This window comes from Piliocolobus tephrosceles, chromosome 7 (genome assembly GCF_002776525.5).
Source record: "Piliocolobus tephrosceles isolate RC106 chromosome 7, ASM277652v3, whole genome shotgun sequence".
NCBI lineage: Eukaryota > Metazoa > Chordata > Mammalia > Primates > Cercopithecidae > Piliocolobus > Piliocolobus tephrosceles.
The window spans coordinates 105,659,860-105,682,035 of record NC_045440.1 but is presented as its reverse complement, the minus strand read 5'-3'; the positions used below and the strand labels follow the sequence as shown (position 1 = coordinate 105,682,035).

The 22,176-nt window shown below is 35.9% G+C and overlaps 1 protein-coding gene across 5 annotated transcripts in view; it reads left to right on the top strand.

The window, feature by feature from the left end:
- UBR5 (ubiquitin protein ligase E3 component n-recognin 5) overlaps positions 1 to 22,176 on the top strand; it is a 157,921-nt gene that overhangs the window by 99,642 nt on the left and 36,103 nt on the right. For 4 of the 5 annotated variants that reach the window (XM_023225597.1, XM_023225592.2, XM_023225608.1 and 1 more), the window contains exons 21-35: positions 5,929 to 6,139; positions 7,066 to 7,192; positions 11,085 to 11,236; positions 11,697 to 11,792; positions 12,267 to 12,390; positions 12,751 to 12,848; positions 13,627 to 13,775; positions 14,250 to 14,341; positions 15,477 to 15,623; positions 15,728 to 15,846; positions 15,929 to 16,055; positions 16,148 to 16,277; positions 17,145 to 17,305; positions 17,416 to 17,655; positions 21,663 to 21,786. In XM_023225597.1, coding sequence (XP_023081365.1) covers positions 5,929 to 6,139; positions 7,066 to 7,192; positions 11,085 to 11,236; positions 11,697 to 11,792; positions 12,267 to 12,390; positions 12,751 to 12,848; positions 13,627 to 13,775; positions 14,250 to 14,341; positions 15,477 to 15,623; positions 15,728 to 15,846; positions 15,929 to 16,055; positions 16,148 to 16,277; positions 17,145 to 17,305; positions 17,416 to 17,655; positions 21,663 to 21,786 — 2,097 coding nt within the window. The remainder of the gene's footprint in view (positions 1 to 5,928; positions 6,140 to 7,065; positions 7,193 to 11,084; positions 11,237 to 11,696; positions 11,793 to 12,266; positions 12,391 to 12,750; positions 12,849 to 13,626; positions 13,776 to 14,249; positions 14,342 to 15,476; positions 15,624 to 15,727; positions 15,847 to 15,928; positions 16,056 to 16,147; positions 16,278 to 17,144; positions 17,306 to 17,415; positions 17,656 to 21,662; positions 21,787 to 22,176) is intronic. The other variant, XM_023225613.1, reaches the window with a different exon arrangement.

Here is a 22,176-nt window from a genome sequence, read left to right as displayed (position 1 = left end):
TCAGAAAACACTACTAAATAGTCTTGAATAGATCTTGCAACAATCTTAAATAGATCATTCATTGCCCCTTTCTTCCCTGAAAGAGCTAATAGTCTATTAAGACAACATAGACAAGTACATCAGTGATTATATGTAATTTAAGTGTTTGAGCAAGGTGTGCACAATGTTGTAGGAGCATAAAGGGGAGAGATATAAATCATACTGTGACTGTACCAAAGACTTCCTTTCAGAAACGATACCTGTACAGATCAGATAGGCGTCCCCTAGACACAGGGATGGAGTTGGGAGGTATTATCCCAGGCACCAAGAGCAACCTTCGTGAATCTTAGTTGGGAGAAAGTACTTTGTTTTGATATGACCAGAATTCTGGTAGGGATCCTGTGGGTCAGTGAGTTGCAACTGAAAAGGCTGGAGAGAGGCACTAGGGTGTTTGTGTGCTCACCTAATGTTACCTAAACTTTAGCCTGAAAGTGAGGAGGAGGAGGAGGATTATAAGCCATTGAATGACATGCTTTTGATTTTTAAAAAAAGATTAGCAGTGGCTGGTGGGTGTTTAGAGAGCAATTGATAGAGATCAGAAGTTTAGAGATCAGATAAAAAGGTTAATGTAGGCTGTGCGTGGTGGCTCACGCCTGTAATCCCAGTACTTTGGGAGGCAGATGGGGGCGGATCACTTGAGGTCAGGAGTTTGAAGCCAGCCTGGCCAACATGGTGAAACCCTGTCTCTACTGAAAATACAAAAATTAGCTGGGCATGATGGTGCACGCCTGTAATCCCAGCTACTCAGGAGGCTGAGGCACAAGAATCACTTGAACCCTGGAGGCAGAGGTTGCAGTGAGCCGAGATCACACCACTGTACTCCAGCCTGGGTAATAGAGCGTGACTCCATCTCAAAAAAAAAAAAAAAAAAAGAAACACTAAAAAAGAAAAAAAACAGTTAAGGCAATAATCCAGGTTAGAAACAAAGTAAATGTCAACTTTTGGGAATGAGGAAGGAGGGGATGGATTTAAGAGATCTTAAGGAACTAGAACCTACAAAGCTTGGTAACTGGATTTTAGCTGTAAATGAAAGAATTAATAAAGCTTCTGATTTGGACATGTTTGATGGTAGGGAGGAAATATATCAGGGGGGAACAAATGGGATAAGGGAAAAGGATGAATTTAGTTTTAAACATGTTGTCATTGAGCATTTGTTAGATGTGGATACAGTGCATTAGAAGCTATTGGAGCAATTTCAGCCAAGATTGACCTGGTATCACTGAACATCTTAAAAGGATCACTTATGACGTGCTGAGAGTACTAGGGTGAATGTGAGTAAGTAGGAGTGCCAGTTAGGAGGGATATGATAATAATCCAGGTGGGAGATGATAGTGACTTAGCCCAGGGGATGGAGTTATGAGTGAAATGTGACTAGATTCTAGATACATAGTCTTGTGTTGCTTAATGACAGGGATACATTCTGAGAAACACATTGTTAGGTGATTTCATTGTTGTACAAACATCATATAGTGCACTTACCTGAACCTTGATGGTATAGCCTATTGCTCCTAGGGTACAAACCTATATAGTGTATTTCTACACTGGATACTGTAGGCATTTGTAACACAGTGATAAGTATTTGTTTACATAAACATAGGAAAGGTACAGTAAAAATATGGTCTAAAGGATAAAAAAAGAGGTGCACCTGATAGGGCATTTATCACAAATGAAGGTTAGAAGATTGAAAGTTGCTCTGGGTAAGTCAGTAAGTGAGTGGTAAGTGAATATGAAGGTTTATGTTATTACTGTACACTGCTGTAGACTTTATAAACGCTGTACACTTAGGCTACACTAAATTTTTTTTAAACTGTTGATTTGTTTTTAATAATACACTTAAAATACATTGTACACAGTCAGGCACAGTGGATCGTACCTGTAATCCCAGCACTTTGGGAGGCCAAAGCGGGTGGATCTTAGGCAAGGAGTTTGAGGCCAGCCTGGGCAACGTAACAAAAACCCTGTCTCTATGAAAAATACAAAAATTAGCCGGGCGTGGTTGTTCCTGTAATATCAGCTACTTAAGAGGCTCAGGCACGAGAATTGCTTGAACCTGGTAGGTGGAGGTGGAGGTTGCAGTGAGCTGAGATCATGCCACTGCACTCCAGTCTGGGCGACAGAGTGAGACTCTGTCTTAAAACACACACACACACACACACACACACACACAAACACACACACCTCCACACTGTGTAGCTATCTAAAATGTTTTCTTTCCTATATCCTTAAGGTTTTTGTTTTGTTTTCTTTTTGTCAGAGTTTTATTTTCTTTTTTGAAAAAAAAAAAAAAACTTTTATTTTAGGCTTGGGAGTACGTGTGAGCTTTTACTGCAATTACGTAAACTCATGTACAGGGTTTTTTGTACAGATTATTACATCACAGGTATTAAACACTTTTTCTATTTTTAAAATTTTTTATTGCCTTTTAAAAAAATGTACAATTTACAGTGCCTTCTTCTGTAATACCTCCTGAAGGACCTGCCTTAGGCTGTTTTAGTTAACTTTAAAAGAAAAAATAGAAGAAGTACACACTAAAATAACCAAAGAAAGTATAGTAAATACTTTAGAAATCAGTGACCTAGTTTTTTTATCATTATCAAATGTTATACTGTACATAAATTGTATGTACTATACTTTTATATGATTGGCAGTACAGTAGGTTTGTTTATGCCTGCATTGCCACAAACAGTATGATTTAACGACAGCTATGATGTCACTAGGCAATAGGAACTTTTCAGCTCCATTATAATCTTATAGTACCACAGTCATAAATGTGGTCCATCATTCACCATAATGTTGTGAAGCACATGACTGTACTAGGTATCTTTTTAAGGTAGAACTAATGCATTTGCTAGTGGCTAAATGTAGGGTATCAAATAGACGGAACAAGAGGGTTAATGATTTTGGAAGAATGAAGTTGTCATTGAGTTGAAGACTGTAGAGGTGAAGATTTAAGAGTTTGGTTTTAGACATGTGAAGTTTAAGATGTCTCTTCTAATAGAGGAAGTGAATGTGAAGACATTATAATAGATAATAATGTTTTCTTCACTGATAGAAGAAGTGAAGGTGAAGGTTCAGGAATTTGGTTTTAGACAGGTGAAATTTAAGTTGTCTGTTAGAAGATTATCGACAGATTCCTGAACCAAGAGGAGATGGTGAGTAGAAAGTTAGATGTGTAAGTGTGACTAACAGAGGAAGGTTCAAGCTGGATAAATTTACTTGGGAATTGTTTTTTTAGAGAAATTGTACTGAACAAGATCATGGAGGTTGTGAGGAGAAAAGGTCCAAGGACTGAGCCTTGAGAATAGTCTCAACATTTAAATGTTAGGGTGATAAAGGGGAACCAGCATAGGAGATCGAGAAGGAATATCCACAGGGTTGGAGGAAAGCTAGAATGAGTTGTGTCCTGGAAGTCAAATGAAGAGCACGTGTCAATCAGGATGCTGGGACCAACTGTGTCAAATGATGCAGTAGGTCAGTGAAGTGAATACTGAGTATTGACTGTCGGATTCAGCTCCATCTAGGTCATTGTTGATAGTGGGGATGAAAGCATCGTTAGAGTGAACTTAGGAGAAAATGAGAGGTGAGGAACTGAAGATAAATACAAACAACTTTTTTGAGCAGTTTTTCTATAAAGGATAGAAATGGAGTTTAATATGGGGGCATATTCACCCTCCATTAGGTTGGAGGTGAACAGTACTTTTTAGAACTGCATCTAAAATAGAGACCCAGACTCATTCTTAGCTTAGGTTTGCTTGTAACCTATTGTACTAGTGGTTTCAAACTAAAGGAGGAGATGATACAGAGGTAGCTGTGGTTTGAACTTGATGTCTGGAAATAGCCTTCATATCATTTTAGAATTCTTGATGGGTTACCAATATTGAAAAACCACAGGATTTATATTTAAAATCCAGATTTTCAGTTGCTCTCAAAAGATTAGAAGATCTGGTGAAATTGGGCCTTGTAATCTATATCCCAAAAACATTAGACTGGTCTTTACAATTCATTGCAGTTCTCACTACTTAAGAGTTTGTTGCTCCAAGTGCTAGTGATGCCATTTAGTATACAGCTTCTGTTATCTCTTTTACACACAGCCTCCTTCACTCATTTATATTAATTCAAGTGTAGGCATTTGATTCTGTGACCTCTTCACTTTGTCAGCATCTGACAGGTAGAGTCATCATCCCACAGGTAGGGATAAGGTGTGTCATCATTAGTCTTTATACCTCAGTGACCAGGGCTTACCACACAGTAGTCCCACAAATTTTTTATCGAACTCACTCTGCCTTTTGCTATAAGAATAAGTGACAGATGTAACATACAATGATGCAGAGTAAACTTTTCTGCTTGTAACACAACTAAGTAGTATTGATACCCTCAGTGTGAGAGCCCATCTACTATAGTCTGGCAGGTTGGAGATGAGTTTCCTGTAGAGTAGTAGCTGCTTCTAACTAAATAATTGGCTATTGCTTGAAACTAGTGTATATGACAGCAGTGTACCACAAAATATCTTGATTTTAGTTGCCCTTTGAAAGTACTCTGTTCTTTGTTTTCAGGGAGACTTTGTTTGACATTTTCTCTTAACATATTATGTATAAATTTCCCTATGTTTTGGAACGTTTAGTATTAAGCTTTTCTTGTACTGGAGCTTGCTATTGATGAGGTGACTTCAGAGCCATAGTTAGTTCCACAATCAAAGTGGCCTATCTCACGTGTGGTTGTTAGTGAAAATAGTTGTTTAAGTGTGTTTTCTTGTGTGGACATCTATTCTCCACCTGCTCTCAAGTTGGGGAGAGGAGAGAGCTTATTTTGACCGTTTTCCAAAAGGTGACAAGTTGTTCAAATGCAATTTTCTTTTTTCCTTTATACTCCCACATGCTCTTTTCCCACCTGCCTTTTTCTAGTTATAGTTAAAATGAATGACTTTATTTTATAAAACTAAAGCTTTATATTCAGTTCATTAAATATTCCACAACTATAGTTTTCCATTCTGAAAGAATGAACTTCTTGGTATGTTCATGCTATTTGTCAGAAAGCGAATGATATGTTCTATAAATACTTACCAATACCACTGTGTCTTTGTTAATTAAATTACACCTGTCATGATTCCTGCAGAATTGAAGGTTTTGGTTTTCATATAAACTTTAACAGCATAAGAGGGCTGGGTGTGGGTTGCACATGCCCAGCACTTTGGGAGGCTGAGGTGGGGCATCACTTGAGCCCAGGAGTTTGAGACCAGCCTGGGCAACATGGCAAGACTCTGCCTCTACAAAAAATAAGCCTGTGTGGTGGTACATGCCAGCTACATGGGAGGCTGAGGCGGGAGGATTACTTGAGCCCAGGAGGTTGATGCCGTAGTGGGTTGTGTTCACATCACTACACTGCAGCCTGGATAACAGAGTGAGACGCTGTCTGACACACACACAAAAGCCTAAGAAGGTGAAAGTAAGCCTGGAATAAAATTTATATCCTTTGCTTAATTGGCTATCATTATTAATAGGGTTCTAATTAGATAGTTATATAACATGAAGTAAAAACCAGGGATTGGTAGACTGTGGCCCAAAGGCCAAATCCAGCTACTCCTATTCATTTATGCATTGTATGTGGCTGCTTTCCTGTTTCAGTTGCAGAGTTGAGTGAGTTGAGAAAGCTAAAAATATGTACTTGTCCTTAACATAAAGTTTATCCTCCCTTCTCTATTCCTGTCGATTGTATGTTCTGCTTAAAGTCTACCCTTAAGTTCTGTTTCTTTTGATAGGCCACCTGAAATTGTCTCTACTTATTTGCAAATCTGATAATATATTACTGTGTTGGCCGTGAGAAATTTTTAATATATGTAATGTGCTACTCAAATTCATTGAGGTTTTTTCCCCCTAATTTGTCTGAGCACAGAAACAAACCTTAATGCAACACATTCTGCGCTGTGACTATGAGGCCTGTCGACAATATCTAATGAATCTTGAGCAAGCGGTTGTTTTAGAGCAGAATCTACAGATGCTACAGACATTCATCAGCCACAGATGTGATGGAAATCGAAATATTTTGCATGCTTGTGTATCAGTTTGCTTTCCAACCAGCAATAAAGAAACTAAAGAAGAAGAGGGTGAGATTAAGAACTATAGCAAGGTCTTTAAAGGGAGTTTTTAGGCAATTTTGAAAATGTAACAGTTGTTAAAGAAAAGCAAATCACTATAAAGATTTGTGTGTCCTTTTTTTTTTTTTTTACTTTCTCGGAAGGTAAAGATGGGTATGTAACAAAATTTTCCACCAGAGTGTTTTTATTGTCTTTAATACTATATGATATATACAAACTGGATATGTAATACTAAATGAACTTTACTGATTTTATAATTGCAGATGACATTTATTACATGAGAATTATTTAGCAAGTTAAGCCAAGTTACATTGAGGCAACTTTTATCTAAATTTTTAGAATATAGAGGAGAAAAATCACTTAGTGAGGTGTTATGTTTTTGGAAGGTAAATAAGCTTTTTTTTTTTTTTTTTTTTTTGCCATAAACTTTTTAATTGGCTAAATGAAGGGAGAAATTAAGAACAAAGTGTAAATATGTAATTCAAAATGGTTTTTTTTTATTTTAAATTTGCCGATGATATTCTGGTAGCTACATTTTTGAATAGTGGTTTGCAGGTTTCTGACCTTTCTATCATTATCATTGAATCAGTAAGGATTATACATAATACATAAACTAAGACTGAAATACTGGTAAGTAGGTCTTTTTCTATTTTAATTGTGAAAGCTAAATTTCAGTCTTCTTATTAATGACCTTATTTTTTCCCTTCGTGGATTGAGAAGTAAGGCGGAATACGGAAATAAATCACATATGAAAGATCATATAGTTCAATCTGTCTTAAGTGTTAGTTGCTCTTAGGAGGAAAAATTGGACAATTGGTTATCTAGTATGTGAATTAGAGTACTAAATATATAGAAATTAGTGTTTAGTGGACTGTACATACTCAGTGTATTAGTTTTAAAACTTAAATTGATCTTAATTTTTTCTCATTTTTCAGAAGCGGAGCGTTCTGAAAGAAATACATTTGCAGAAAGGCTTTCTGCTGTTGAGGCCATTGCAAATGCAATATCCGTTGTCTCAAGTAATGGCCCAGGTAATCGGGCTGGATCGTCAAGTAGCCGAAGGTAATGTGATTTTTACCAGGAAACTTTAATTGGAGGAAAAAACCAAGTACAGAAAGCAGTGTATCTCTTACCTGTCGTGTACATGAATTGGTGGGTCCTTTTTTGTTTCATTTTTGTTCCTCCCAATAACACCCTGGGAAAAATAATCTAACAAATTAAAGTTTAAGGTAGAGCTGGGACACTTAATAAATTTGAGATAATTTAGACAAGTAGTTTAAATTTGTTTCTTTCAATTTGTTCTAAATTCATCGTCTTGCTTCCTAGGAAGTTACTGTCTTATTTGAAGAACAAGTAATATAATAATTGAAGGAACCTTAATCTTTTCAGATTGCTTATTTAGGTCAGTTTCTCAGATATCTTGATCTGGGAAAAAAATGAAAGGCTGATGTGTATTATGGATGTTTGATGTTTAAATTTTCAGGCTGAGTTTTGGGATGGACAAACTTTTATAACACATTAAATATTGCTAGGTATTTGACCAGATAATGAATATAAAGAATTCAGGATATAGTTTTCTTTCTGTAGAAAAAAAATTTATTGTCTGCTTGACAAGATCATTAATGGAAGCACTGCTTACTATGTGCTAATGTGGTAGGTTGCAAAGTCTGCTTAAAATGAAGATTCTCCTTGCCTATTTTCTGTTCCATAGTTAACTATTCCTTTAAAAATGTGTATTCTTAAATTGGCAACAGGAAGGCTACCAAGTTGATCCAAGTTGATACTTTCCCAGGTTCAAAAACATCCTGAAGTGAGGTTTATCAAAAAGTATTCGTGGGTGACCAAATTATAATTTGAAACAGTGCAAAAGCGTTATGTAGACTAAACAAAATGGAAATTATCACCAGTTTATTTATTCAGGATTATACTAGGCAGACAAAGTGTTTGGTCTAAAGTGGGAAGCAACTTAAATTCTTCATGAAGAAATTAGTGTCTGAATTATTTCAGGTATTTCATTTCCTCAGGGAAATTACAGGTGCAAATCAAGTTGGACTCTGATATGGTTGGTCCAATGCCAGTGCTGCCATCTTTTTTTCATGTCAGGATTATTTTGAAGGCAAAGACTAAAAGGAGCTTCAAGAGTGGGTGATGTGTTGCTCACAGAAATAATTTGCAGAGTAAGCTCCTTTGAGGAATTTGCCGAAGATTTCACTGCAGTGCTCTTAACCAGTTCAAACTCAGGGCTGCTGGTTGAACAGATGAAAGCACAGGAGTCTTATTATCCACGCCGGGCAGTAGGAAGTCCACAGACTGCTTCATTGAAGTGAAACCCTCCTCTAGCCTCCAATGGATTTTCTAGGCGATGCCCCTTGATGAGTATGCAGGCTGGGATTCATGAGCTGTAAGCTCAAAACTGATGCAATTTCAATATTGAATGGAATACTGTTAAATGCCTTCAGATGATGATTTGACTCAGAAGTTTTATTATGTGACTCAATAGTTCCTGAGTACAAAGGGCAGATTTAGTGGAAAGCTTGATTGATGCATCTGATTGCAGGTGTATGTGCTCTAGAGATTGTTAATCTGGAAGACACATGACCTTCGCTTTTTTGTCACAGTGTTATGTTTGAACATGACTGGATTCTAAGGCTTCTGTAGCATGGATATAACGTGCTTACAAAGAGGAAATTACATCATCCTTGAATTCTTCCATATTGTCAGAAAATACGATGACTCCAGGCAAGCCTATACGAAGAAATGTCAAAACTCTGAATCTTAGCAGCCAAGGTGGTATCTCCTCAGTATTGTCCTCAGCCACTGAGGATACAGGTGAATCTTCATGAATTGTGTACAACATCTTGAAGAATAATTTTCTTTTTTTGTTTTTTGTTTTTTGTTTTTTAAGAATCTATATGAGGAGCTGGGCATTGTACTTAAAAATGTTCCCAAGACCTAATGAAGAAAAGAGGTTAAGGACAATTTTAAAAATGACAAGGAATGGCCCCCTCATTTAATATTGAATTGACTACATCACAGCAACAAAGTTGGGAGTTTGCAAGTTCAAGATGAGACTATGGTCTCAATTTATCTTCATTTATTCTTAATCTGCTTTAAGCTAGAAGTTGGAGAATAGCCCACATGTTTTTTGTTTGGCCTGCGCAATGTTAAATTTTTTTTTCCTTTAATTTGAATGCCTTTAGATAAGCATGTGTGCCTCTAGCTTGTCACTACCCCCATTTCTTACACCTGACTGCCCTTATTTTACCTTTCTGACCCATTAGCCATTGAGTTTATGACTCTGGTGTAAGCATTCTTGAAAAGGCCAAAACATGCATTTATTTTCAGGTTATTTGTAGTGTCTCCCAATTATTGCTGATTTTTTTTTTCTTTGTGCTTTGAGCAAGACACATTAGGATACCAGGTGTCTGTTGAGCTTAATTAAAATTGTATAGGAGCATCACAGTGTGAACAGTCACCATGGTGTGTGCTGTTACTGGTAAGGAGTCTTCCTTTTCCTCTTGGTGATATCTTTGGACAGGGAAGTGACCTGGACTGAAACAGTCACTGTGCCATGCTCCCATCCACATTATAAAAACTCTTAAACTCCAATTTCTAAATTGGAAAAAAGAAGACATTGATACTATAAAAGAATTAACTATAGTTATTTTTTAATAGTGAATACTGTAATGGCAAATATATTATTTGAGACAGTAACATTTACATTGCAGAATCTTCTAGAGTGTTTTTATTCCAAAAAAATCGTAAATAAGTCTTATAAAATAGATATGTTCCTGAACATAGCCTCTAAAAGTAATTTTTGTGAATGCCTTTTTAAAAAAACTTCCTTATAAAATTAAAAATGTATTGATATGGAAAAACACATTTATCCTCAATTAAATAACAATTGCAATTAAAGAGTTAAACATTAATAAAACTTGAAATTATTTCTAGATGTATTATGCGTATCTAGTAAGGTGTTAGGTCTTTCACATGAGAATGTCATGTCTGAGATTAATTCTACATGGGAGAACGAAGTCCCTTACGTGTTGTCTGGCCCTCAACATGAAATTTTTACTCTTTATCCATTTACAAGCTCTAAAATTGTGACTGAGTGAAGGGATTTGCCATTTGTGCTCTCTCTTAAATCATTGTTAGTTCTAAATGTATTAATTTTGTAGCCGTTGTAAGGTTTTATTCAAAGGTAAAGTATAGATTTTCATACAGGTAGTTCCCACTTCCCCTAACGAGTTCTGTGTTTGTGATTATTTCTTTTTCTTTTTAGTGATGTGTACACCTGTACAGTATTTTTTTTTTTATAGCAGGAGGAAAAAAAATCATGCCCACACCTTAATCTAACAACACATTTTATAAACTCTAGTTTCATTCATTAATTTCTTTGGGATGCAAGTTGTACTGTTAAAAATTCTTTTTTTGTGTGTAAAAATCTAAATTGGTCTTTGTTTTAAAACTACTCATTGCGTGGATAGTAGTTCAGTTGCTTTTGAGATTATAAAAGGGATTTAGTGTTGAACAATACTGGTTTTGTGCTAATCAGTATGATTGCTGATGTCTACTATTAAACTTAATTATTACTGATTATAAACAGGGAATAGAAACTTTTCGTTTTAATGTTTAGCTGTTCTTTTATCTGAACTGTATGAAAGATTATTTCTAATCTTACTTCACCGCAGCTTTCGTTCCCTGTGCTTAAGTTTGTGTGGGAGCTTAATATAGTGACTTTAGTGCTGAACGGTGTACTAGGAGCCCCCAGTTTTATTTCTATCCCTCACTGACTTATTCTGTGATTCCAGAATTGGCATTTGTACTTCACTTCCCTTGCCTGGAGTGCTTGCTTGTAGGACATACTTTCATCTTCTCAGATGAGAAGTTCTGTACACCATTTCATTATGTGTAGATATGGTAGTGAGCTCTGATTTTGTTCATGTTCTTTTAGTTTGAGATTACGGGAAATGATGAGACGTTCGTTGAGAGCAGCTGGTTTGGGTAGACATGAAGCTGGAGCTTCATCCAGTGACCACCAGGATCCAGTTTCACCCCCCATAGCTCCCCCTAGTTGGGTTCCTGACCCTCCTGCGATGGATCCTGGTAAGAGCTGTTATTTAATTTCATTTAGTGTTTAACAAAAAGAGCAGGTCATGAAAGGAAATAATTTTAACATTTTAAAGGAATATTTAGAAATTTGAGAGATTTGAAAGTAGTGTGATGAATATTATAACTAGTTTAGCTATAAAAATTAGATTTAAGGTATTTATATTTTAAAAATTAAAATTACAGAACTCTTGTCAGGTGTTCCACTTTTACTGAAATATTTATTTCTATACCAGTAAGAAGCTCAATAATCCCTTTTATTGGTAATATATCAAGATAAGTCAATAGCTTTGCCTAGTGGATTCCTTCTCTTATAGTTTGGAAAAGAAGTTTCCACTTAAACTCTATCCAGTTTGACCTTTGGCTTGCAGAGAAAAGCCTTAAGGCCAGTTAAGAGAACATGTTAGGAATATGTTGCCTATAATGATATACATCCTACTGTTCTGTTTACTGAAAGATGGTGACATTGATTTTATCCTGGCCCCCGCTGTGGGATCTCTTACCACAGCAGCGACCGGTACTGGTCAAGGACCAAGCACCTCCACTATTCCAGGTAAGAATCTGTACTCTTTGTCTGCCTAGTCATCTGGAAGAAAAAAGGACACACTTTGGATATAGGGTTCTACAGATCTACACTTTATCTCACAGAGACTTTGCTTGAAAAACATCTAATTCTCTGAATTACCTTCCATCTGTCAGTGCAAATATGTAGTGTCTGTGTACATACATTTAGAAATCAGATGAGATTTGTAAAATGTTGTTCATAGGTTTAAATTCTTTGTGATAAAGTTAATTTATTACTGATACTAGAATATTGTTCTGGTGGCTTATATGCCTGATATATTATTCCAGGATATTCTTTAAAAAAAGTTGTAACTGCTCCTTGCAGAGCAGGGCTAGCTACCCCATAGGCAGTGTGCCCTATTATCTATGTGCTTATGTACCCCTAGGCAGAGTAGCCCGGAATATTCTTTTACTGTGTCTTCTTCATTCTTGTTTTGTACCAAATGGATCTGCTTAATTACAGGTCCTTCCACAGAGCCATCTGTAGTAGAATCCAAGGATCGAAAGGCGAATGCTCATTTTATATTAAAATTGTTATGTGACAGTGTGGTTCTCCAGCCCTATCTACGAGAACTTCTTTCTGCCAAGTAAGAGGATTTGATATATTTTTCATATGAAGATTTAGCTTAGCTTAGCTTTTACTATTAAAGTTTATCTTCTGACACTATATGGACAACAGTTATGTAAATTTAAAACAATTTATCAGAATCCAGCATGATACTCCCTCTACTACTAAGCTCTGTTGAGTGAAAGAGACTGTCTCAACATCATGTAGTGTACACTGAATCAATACAAACTGGCTTTTATGTTAGCTTGATTGAGTTGTATATTTATATGTGAAAGACTAAAACAAAATTTAGGTTTTTGTTTTATCATGAACATTTATTTTATCAGGAAGGAAAATAAGTAGTAATTAATATTTTTACATATAATTTTTCTTATTTTAGGGATGCAAGAGGGATGACCCCATTTATGTCAGCTGTAAGTGGCCGAGCTTATCCTGCTGCAATTACCATCTTGGAAACTGCTCAGAAAATTGCAAAAGGTAATTTATTTCAGATCCTAAATGAGTTACATATTTTTCAGTTTGGATAGATTCTCTTCTGTACACATATTATAATTAGACTGAATTTCCATATATGTAAATGATACAGTTGGTTGGAAACGGTCAAGATTTGTGTGTGTGTGAAATTAATGTGTTATCATTCTTTCTTGAAGTGTACTGTATCTTCCAACTTTCCATCAAAATACAACTAATATAAATTTATTGGTTTAAAAATACTCCATAATGAACAGTGTAAAATCTTTGGAAAATAAGATGGGTTACTGATAGAACCTCTTGGTAGTTAATTGGTGTTAAGTGATATAACTTTACAGAATAATAGACAAATGTCTTGTTGTTATTTTTGACTTAGAATTACTGCTAAATAGAAAGCATTAAGGAATATCAATTCTTACCTTCCAGCCTTTGAAAGATTAAAGTAGTTATCTTTTTAAAATACTGATAGTTTATGAGATGGTCTATAATTTGCTAAATAGAGCCAGGACTTGAGTCTTAACTGCCTGAAACAGAGCTAAGGATTCAGATGACTGATGTATAGTGTGTTTATGGGCGTCATATGTGGGTATGATATAATTATGCTTTACATTGTTCCAGAGTTGGTTAGATTACTTTGCATGTCATCTTTGTATATCACTTTTTAAAATTGATATATAATTTCTGGTTTATACTGTGTATATGCTAAGGCCTTTCATTTGAAGAAAATGGATGGCTAATTAAGTCCTTTGCTGCAAGATGAACTGATGTGTTCTTGCTTTTTTAGCTGAAGTATCCTCAAGTGAAAAAGAGGAAGATGTATTCATGGGAATGGTTTGCCCATCAGGTACCAACCCTGATGACTCTCCTTTATATGTCTTATGTTGTAATGACACGTGCAGTTTTACATGGACTGGAGCAGAGCACATTAACCAGGTAAGTTATTTTTACATTTTCCTGTATTAATCATATCTTTGTGTCTTTTTTTCCCCTATGACTATCACTAGACTTGCAGTTTTCAGCTTTGGAATTGTTAAGTCTGATATGAAGAAAGTTGATTTAATTCCTAAGTAAATGAGGCAGAAGAGCTGATTGCTCAGTTAAATATGGCATACCATGAAAAGTGGAAATTTTCACTGGGTCGTATAATCTGATCCACAAATCTTGATACAGATTTTATAACTAGAGTGCCTTTTTGGGGATGATACAAATTATTTTTTTCAACTGGTAGTATTTCTATTTGTATAATATTATAAACTGTGTATTTGCTGTAGCCCTTTATAAGTCCTAGTTTTCCAAAGCACAATAATTTTGAGATTGAATTGTTTTAGAAAATATCAGAAATGATAATTATGATGAGATATACGCATACTTATAATTATTCCTTTAAAAGTACACTCTTAATTTTAGGATATTTTTGAGTGTCGAACTTGTGGCTTGCTGGAGTCACTTTGTTGTTGTACGGAATGTGCAAGGGTTTGTCATAAAGGTCATGATTGCAAGTGAGTACAATTCTAGTTTTCTTTAATATTATAAACTGTTTAGATTTATATTGCTGTATGGAAATAATCGATACTCAGTCATGTTTTAATTCAGAAAGCATGAGGTTTTGTTTCTCTTGTTTAAGTCCGTGTATGTATAATAATGTGATTCTTGATTTAAACTATACTGTGAAATGTTTGGTTTCTTTGCTAGTTCTAACATTGCCCTCCTTAAATAAAAGTAGGTGATTATACATTGTAACTAGGATCAGATTAGTATTTTGAGAAATATATCTACAGAATGTTCCCGAGTGTATTATGCAGCAGAGGTCTCAGGAGCCCTGTAGTAGGGTATACTAGGAGAAAATTGCCATAGGCCTGGAGGAAATCATGGAGAATGGACTGTGTCTTACTTAAACTAAATGCAACAATCTTTCATTCAGCAACAGTTACCACAACTAGTTTTGTTGGTTTTCACAGACCTGAGAAGCAGTGAAATACCTAGCACTAACATCTGTGGTGTTTTAGGATTATGGATAGGGACTTCAGTATAAATGGCTACAAATGTTATAATAGAGAATTGGACTGTAAAAACCGTCTACCATACCATTAAGTAATTGTATAGGACAAGTGAAAAATTTTAATAGATATTGCATTGCTTATTTATAATTTTTGTTAAAAGAATTCTGGTTGGTGTTTTTGTCTTCCTTATTTTAAGCACCTAAAAGTGTGATAATCTGTTGTTATTGATTGTTTGCCAAGGGTACTAGATGCCAGAGTGGTGGTGGTGAATAGTCCTGACAGTGTTCCCAATCCTATCAGAGGCCACAAGCAAGAAATATCTGCCCATAGAGTTATAGGGTTCATTAGGTCATATGGGAGGACCACTTGAACTGGACTGGAGTGGTGGGGAATTAGGGAAGAAATTCCAAAAGTGGCTATACCTTAGAGTACCTCTTCTCATAGGAATTCTGTATTGCTGTCATTACTACCAAGTAATCCTTTTGTTATATAAGCTTTGACAGTTATACTTTGCATTTAGGAATTAACAAGGGCTCTCTCTGGTTTCAGTGAGTTATACCTTCATAATGTCAACATAAACCTTTGTATGTTTAAAAACTTTCAGTTTTTGTACTTGTGTATAAATTCTCTATAGACTCAAACGGACATCACCAACAGCCTACTGTGATTGTTGGGAGAAATGTAAATGTAAAACTCTTATTGCTGGACAGAAATCTGCTCGTCTTGATCTACTTTATCGCCTGCTCACTGCTACTAATCTGGTTACTCTGCCAAACAGCAGGCAAGTAGGATTTTTAGGACTTAACAATAAGTTAAATCAGAAGAGTGCAGCATACCTGAGTAGCTTTTCGGCCTCCCTTCTCACGACAACATTCTGTTTTGCAGGGGAGAGCACCTCTTACTGTTCTTAGTACAGACAGTCGCAAGGCAGACGGTGGAGCATTGCCAGTACAGACCACCTCGAATCAGGGAAGATCGTAACCGAAAAACAGCCAGTCCTGAAGGTGAGTAAATTAGACATTTATGACACTTGTGGGAAGCAATATGTTTTATTTTTGTTTGGTCACTATTTCTTTTTCATTTTAGATTCAGATATGCCTGATCATGATTTAGAGCCTCCAAGATTTGCCCAGCTTGCATTGGAGCGTGTTCTACAGGACTGGAATGCCTTGAAATCTATGATTATGTTTGGGTCGCAGGAGAATAAAGACCCGTACGTATTCATTAAAACCTTTTTAGCTTTATGTATTTCCTACATTAGTGTAGACCTTTTATAGTTCATTCTGTTTTTCCTTCCTCCTCAAGTCTTAGTGCCAGCAGTAGAATAGGCCATCTTTTGCCAGAGGAGCAAGTATACCTCAATCAGCAAAGTGGCACAATTCGACTGGACTGTTTCACTCATTGCCTTATAGTTAAGTGTACAGCAGATATTTTGGTAAGTTCTTTGAATGTGTATTGCAAGTATCTGAAAAGTATGCTTTTAAAGTACTCTTCTTTGCTGTGAAACTAGGAAAGAATTTAAACCTCAAGATCCAGTGCTAATGAGGTTATGGTAATAACACACTCAGATAGGGATGGGGTGGGATTGCATCTCTTCCTCTCTCTGGAAAACCATAAAACTATCAGTGCCCTCAGAACCTGTCATAAAGAAATTTACGATATGAGAAAAATAAAGGCATGTCACAGAATAATGTACAATTTAAAAACAGAAAAATACTTTTATCAGCCCAATAATAGTGTAATCTTGAATCAAATTATAACCTGACCACTTACTGGAATGTGATGGAGTAATTTAAAAATAAATCTTATTGTAAATAACATTAAAAACAACAACCAGACTATGAAAATTGGGTGTTTCCTGTAGCTAATATTTATACAAGAAACTGCGCACGGAAAAGAGACTAGAAAGTAACAGTGGTTCCGTGAAGGAGAGATGGGATTATGAATTTATTCATATCAACAATTGAGTCTGCCTTGCTATTTTGGAAAGTGCCCCAGACGGAGTTAAACATATTCTTCCTCTGATTTGATATATTTGGTATTGTTCTTCTAAATATTAGTTGATACACCGAGGACTATGGGACAAAAAATAAGAAACCATACATTTAGGACTCACTATATGTCAAGCACATTGGCAGGTATATTTCATAAATTGACCTTATAAATGTTTTGGTTAAATTTGTTTTGAGATTTTATTATGAAATGTTAATGCTTAAAAAATCTTAGAACTTATAACTTTATGAGTGTCTAAACATCGTATGAAATATCTTAACATTAATAGAGTGAATATAATTTTGTAAAGCTTTTAGATACTCTACTAGGTACACTAGTGAAAGAACTCCAAAACAAATACACACCTGGACGTAGAGAAGAAGCTATTGCTGTGACAATGAGGTTTCTACGTTCAGTGGCAAGAGTTTTTGTCATTCTGAGTGTGGAAATGGCTTCATCCAAAAAGAAAAAGTAAGGCATCCTTTTTGATTTTGGCTTGGATACCATTTTCACACTGTTTTTGTGATAGTGATTTATGTATATGAAAAGATAGATTGCTTATATTTCTCTTTTTGTTCTAGCAACTTTATTCCACAGCCAATTGGAAAATGCAAGCGTGTATTCCAAGCATTGCTACCTTATGCTGTGGAAGAATTGTGCAATGTAGCAGAGTCACTGATTGTTCCAGTCAGAATGGGGATTGCTCGTCCAACTGCACCATTTACCCTGGCTAGTACTAGCATAGATGCCATGCAGGGCAGTGAAGAGTTATTTTCAGTGGAACCACTACCACCACGACCGTCATCTGATCAGTCTAGCAGGTAAAATTGCTACCAGGTAACAGATTCCAATTAATCCTTTCCTTGGAAATGTCGTGTTTGACTTCTAAAACCTTTGCATAAGCACTCAGGTGTTGTACATGATCATTTGTATAACATAAATAACAGCCAAAAAGCTGGAATTTTAAATATTTTTCTACAACAACGATATTATCAAGGACAGGACTAAAATAACTCCATTATAAATGTTTCTAATTATAAGATCATTTGTTCTTAAGCTTCATTTATCTTTTCTATTTGTTTGATAGTTTCCCTAATTACACTGTAAGCTTGTTGAATCAGGATGTTGAGCAACTTAAAACTTTCCGACGTTCTTTAGCACACTGCTTCTCAAACTTTAATATGTATGAAAATGACTTGGGGCTCTTAATTAAAATATAAATGCCCACTCTAGAGATCTGGAGGTGGGGCCTCTAACTTTGTATGTCTTTCAAGTTCTCAGGTGATGCCAATTCTGCTGGTTTAGGTACCAGACTTTTCAGTAGTAATGCTTTAGATCTTTGGGAAATATTTAGTGTATTTTGTTTTTTCAAGTCTGATTTTATAACCAAGTGCATGTGTGATGATGTTTTAATAGGGACCTTTAGGATCTAAAGACCCTTTTCCTCCTTTTCGGGAAAACATCTCTGTTACTAAGGATGGCCTGCTTTAGTATTTGGGATAGCTCCCAAGTTGTCATCCTTGGGTTTGATCTGGGTTGGTGTTGAGTATCTGCTCTCACTATTCTCCTATATGCCAGTATATGTGTCCCAATTTTTCCTTTAATGTCAGGTGTCCCTTTAATCTAAATCCAGTTTTGTCTGACAGAGCTCTCCCATAGTGTCCTTGATACTGATATACCTCCAGGACTTGTTGCAAACTGTTATAAATCAAGCTGTATATCTTCAGACTTGTCAAGTCTATCCCGTTATTAAATGATTCTGTTAGTGAGATCTGCTTGGACTCTGTATGATTTTCCTGATCTTGATACCCTGTGAGGAACTCATTAGTTACTTAAGTGATAGTAGTTTGTGAATTCTTAGTATCCTTCCCTTGATCTTGTTCTGGAACATAAAAAATTGATGGCTTTTGAACAGATTTTGGGATCATCTCATCTCTAAACACTGCCCATGAAACTGTTCCTAGTAAGTTTCAAGATTTTGTGTCATCTTGTTCTTAGTCTCGTTATTAAAGTATTATATACTCTTAAACTCTCTTTATTCCATTCCCTTTGCTTGTTTCTTGAGGCAACTTCGTGAATCTTCCCAGCAGGAGATCTCATGTTACAATCAAGAAATAGTGCTAATGTTTTCTTCAACTGTTAAAAGTTCTATTATAGTACAGTACATTCTTACCCATAAAGGGTATATTTTGACCAGTGTTCCAAGGATGTCTTAAGTTTTAAAACACAGACTTGACCATTCTATGGGATTTCACTTGTGTTGGATTATAGATGGTGTATATCACCCCATTGAGTGTGAAGTCTTAAGAGTGGTTTTTTCCGTTGCTTCTTTCCACCTCTTGAAAATGTTCTTGTTATGTTCTTAACAAATAATCTGTTTCTACTTTATTTCCATGTCTTTCATATAACAGTAACTAACAGTTACTGAAATTTTAGTATGTACTAGGAACTTTCCTAAGTATTGTAGACACATTACCCGTTTTTATTTTCCCAATACGTCATAGATAACCACTATCATTCTAGTTTGTAAAATGGGGAAACTATGGCTCAGAAAAGTTAGGCAACTTCTCCAGTGTAACACAGCTAATTAGTTTAGACGCTAGACTTGTCTTGACAGATCCTTCCTTTTTTTTGTATTCTCCTGGATAGTAGATGGCAGAGTAGAGAGGAACACTGCTTGGTGCTTGCTGATAGTGTTGAGCCGCCACACAGTTAACCAACACTGAACCAGACTTTATAGTGTAGAGTGCAGTCCAAAACTCTCTAAAATGCAGACTTGTAGTTAGAAGTTCTTAAAAGAGAACTTTTTCCATTCTGCATCCGTTCATGGCTGAGATAGGTAAGTCTCTTGAGGTATGATTTTTCTGTTTCACTCCTTCATGGTGTTGTCCTTTTAAGATTTATGTTTAGCTTTGTATATGTGAGGGGGACAGAAGAGGAGATTACTGTTTATCCTTTGCTTAGCGTCCAGACTCTCATGTGAAATCTGTGGTTCCTTGAAGCTCTTCTAGCCCAAGAGACATCAGTAGGTCCCTTTGGGACTATTCTCTCCAAGCTTTATACAGTATAATCATTTCTCTTCATCGCCAGCATAGCTGCCCTTTTTTTTTTTTTTTTTTTTTTTTTTTTTTTTTAAATATCTAGCATATATGTGTGTTCCTTAACAAGAGTGGTTTCTCTGCACAGTCTGCCAAATTGCTGGAACTAGAAGTCCCCAAAACTTACAAGTGTATTAACAGGGCTTTATTAGACTAGGTTTCAGGACTGTTGGGAAAAAAGTTGAAGTCACACAGGTAACTGGGGAGTTACACAGGTTGAGTATTCCTAATCTGAAAGTGTGAAATCTGAAATGCTGCAAAACCTGAAACTTTCTGAGCACCACCATGATGCTCAGAGGAAATGCTCGTTGGAGCATTTTGGATTTTGGGATTGAGGATGCTCAACTGGTAAATATATGTCATGTAGATACTCCAAAAAAAAACAAACAAAAACAATAAAAAACCACACACACAAGATCAAACACTCTGGTCCCAAGCATTTCAGGTAAGGGATGTTCATGTAATATGTTTTATGTATTGGTATTTTTAAATTACTCTTTTTAAATTTTTTGTAGAGATTGGGTCTCGCCATGTTGCCCAGGTTGGTCTTAAATTCCTGTCCTCAAGCAATCCTCCCAACCTCAACCTCCCAGAACGTTGGGATTACACGCATTAGCCACTATACCCAGCCTGTTTTGGCAGTATTATACATACTAAGTGCATAACTTCTTAAAGTAAGCACTTTGAGGGGACTATAGTTCTTTGGATGTTTGTTCCAGGATGTTTGTTTTAAAAAGGAAACACTCATTAGTTGTGACTTCACACAATGCTGACTTTTATGTTTTAATATTGAAATCTCTTTAGTGGTTGAAAATAACCTTTTTCATCTCTACAGATTTTCTCTTTGCCTTTCCCACTTTTGTAATCCATAATCTCCGTTTTACCAGTTACTTACAGTTCTAGTGTTAAACATCATATTGAGACCACTTATCTGTTTGAAAGCATGATGTTTCAGTCAACTCTCAGGTGTAATTGGTTTGATTCTCATTTCTCATAGCAACTGAGATAAGGAAAGAACCTGTCAGTGCAATCACTTAAAGGTCTTTTGATTTCAACATCTTTTACCCCCCATTTCTTTATCTATAAATAATAGGTGACAGGGTTATTTAGCCAATTTCAGATTTCTGGCTTGTATTTTAAGCTGTATTTTCTGGTTCTTCCTTTTCCTTTTATAATCCAGTCAACTATCTTTTCTTGGTTGTTTCCAAGTCAGGTGTTTAGGGAAGTGAAACTTTTGCCACTTTGCTTTTGGTTATGACTCTATTTTAAAATCATACTTTTGAACTGATGTTTTCCCCACATGCATCAGCAAGTCATTAGTTAATAAGCTCATTCAAAGTAGAAATCATGTCAGATCTCCTAAAAGTTAGATCACTTGTATTAAACACTTTCTGTTAATGGACAAATGGTGCTGTCAGAGCCTTTGGAAACTGAGACCTGCTGGTGGAGGAGGAAAAATCTTCCTGTAGAATTTTTCGATGGGATGGACTCATACAAATATGTGCATCAAAACAGATTTGAAATGACTTAAAAAGAAAAAACATATTCTGAGATTTGTATTTTCTGATATATTACAGATTAAGTATTGTTGGTTTCCAAGAATTCTCAGCTTAGATTTAAAGTCACATCCTAGCAAGTGTCTCACATGTAATAAATGAGTTAAATAAAAATATGTGTTGCATATCTGAGCTGTGGCAGCAGTATACTCATAAGCTTCTGATTCTTTACAGCTCCAGTCAGTCTCAGTCATCCTACATCATCAGGAATCCACAACAGAGGCGCATCAGCCAGTCACAGCCTGTTCGGGGCAGAGATGAAGAACAGGATGATATTGTTTCAGCGGATGTGGAAGAGGTGATTTTAATTGTAGTAGATTTAAAAAGCTTTTATTTTGTGGGAAAAGAAGAGTAGTCACTAGAAATTACATTAATAGTAGCTTGAGACTACTATATGCATTTGCATCCAGTTTGTAGGTGTTTGTTATATATTCTCATTTGTGGTTATATGTAGTAAAATTATTTTAATAATTTGTGACTTACTGGATATTAGGAAATTGGACACAAACTTGTCTTTACCTAAGGATTAAGAGTTGAGATATTCTCAGTGTTAACAGCAAAGATACTCTGTTTTTTTTTTTTTTTTTTTGAGATGGAGTCTTACTCTGTCACCCAGGCTGGAGTGCAGTGGTGCTATCTCAGCTCACTGCAACCTCTGCCTCCCGGGTTCAAGTGATTATCCTGCCAC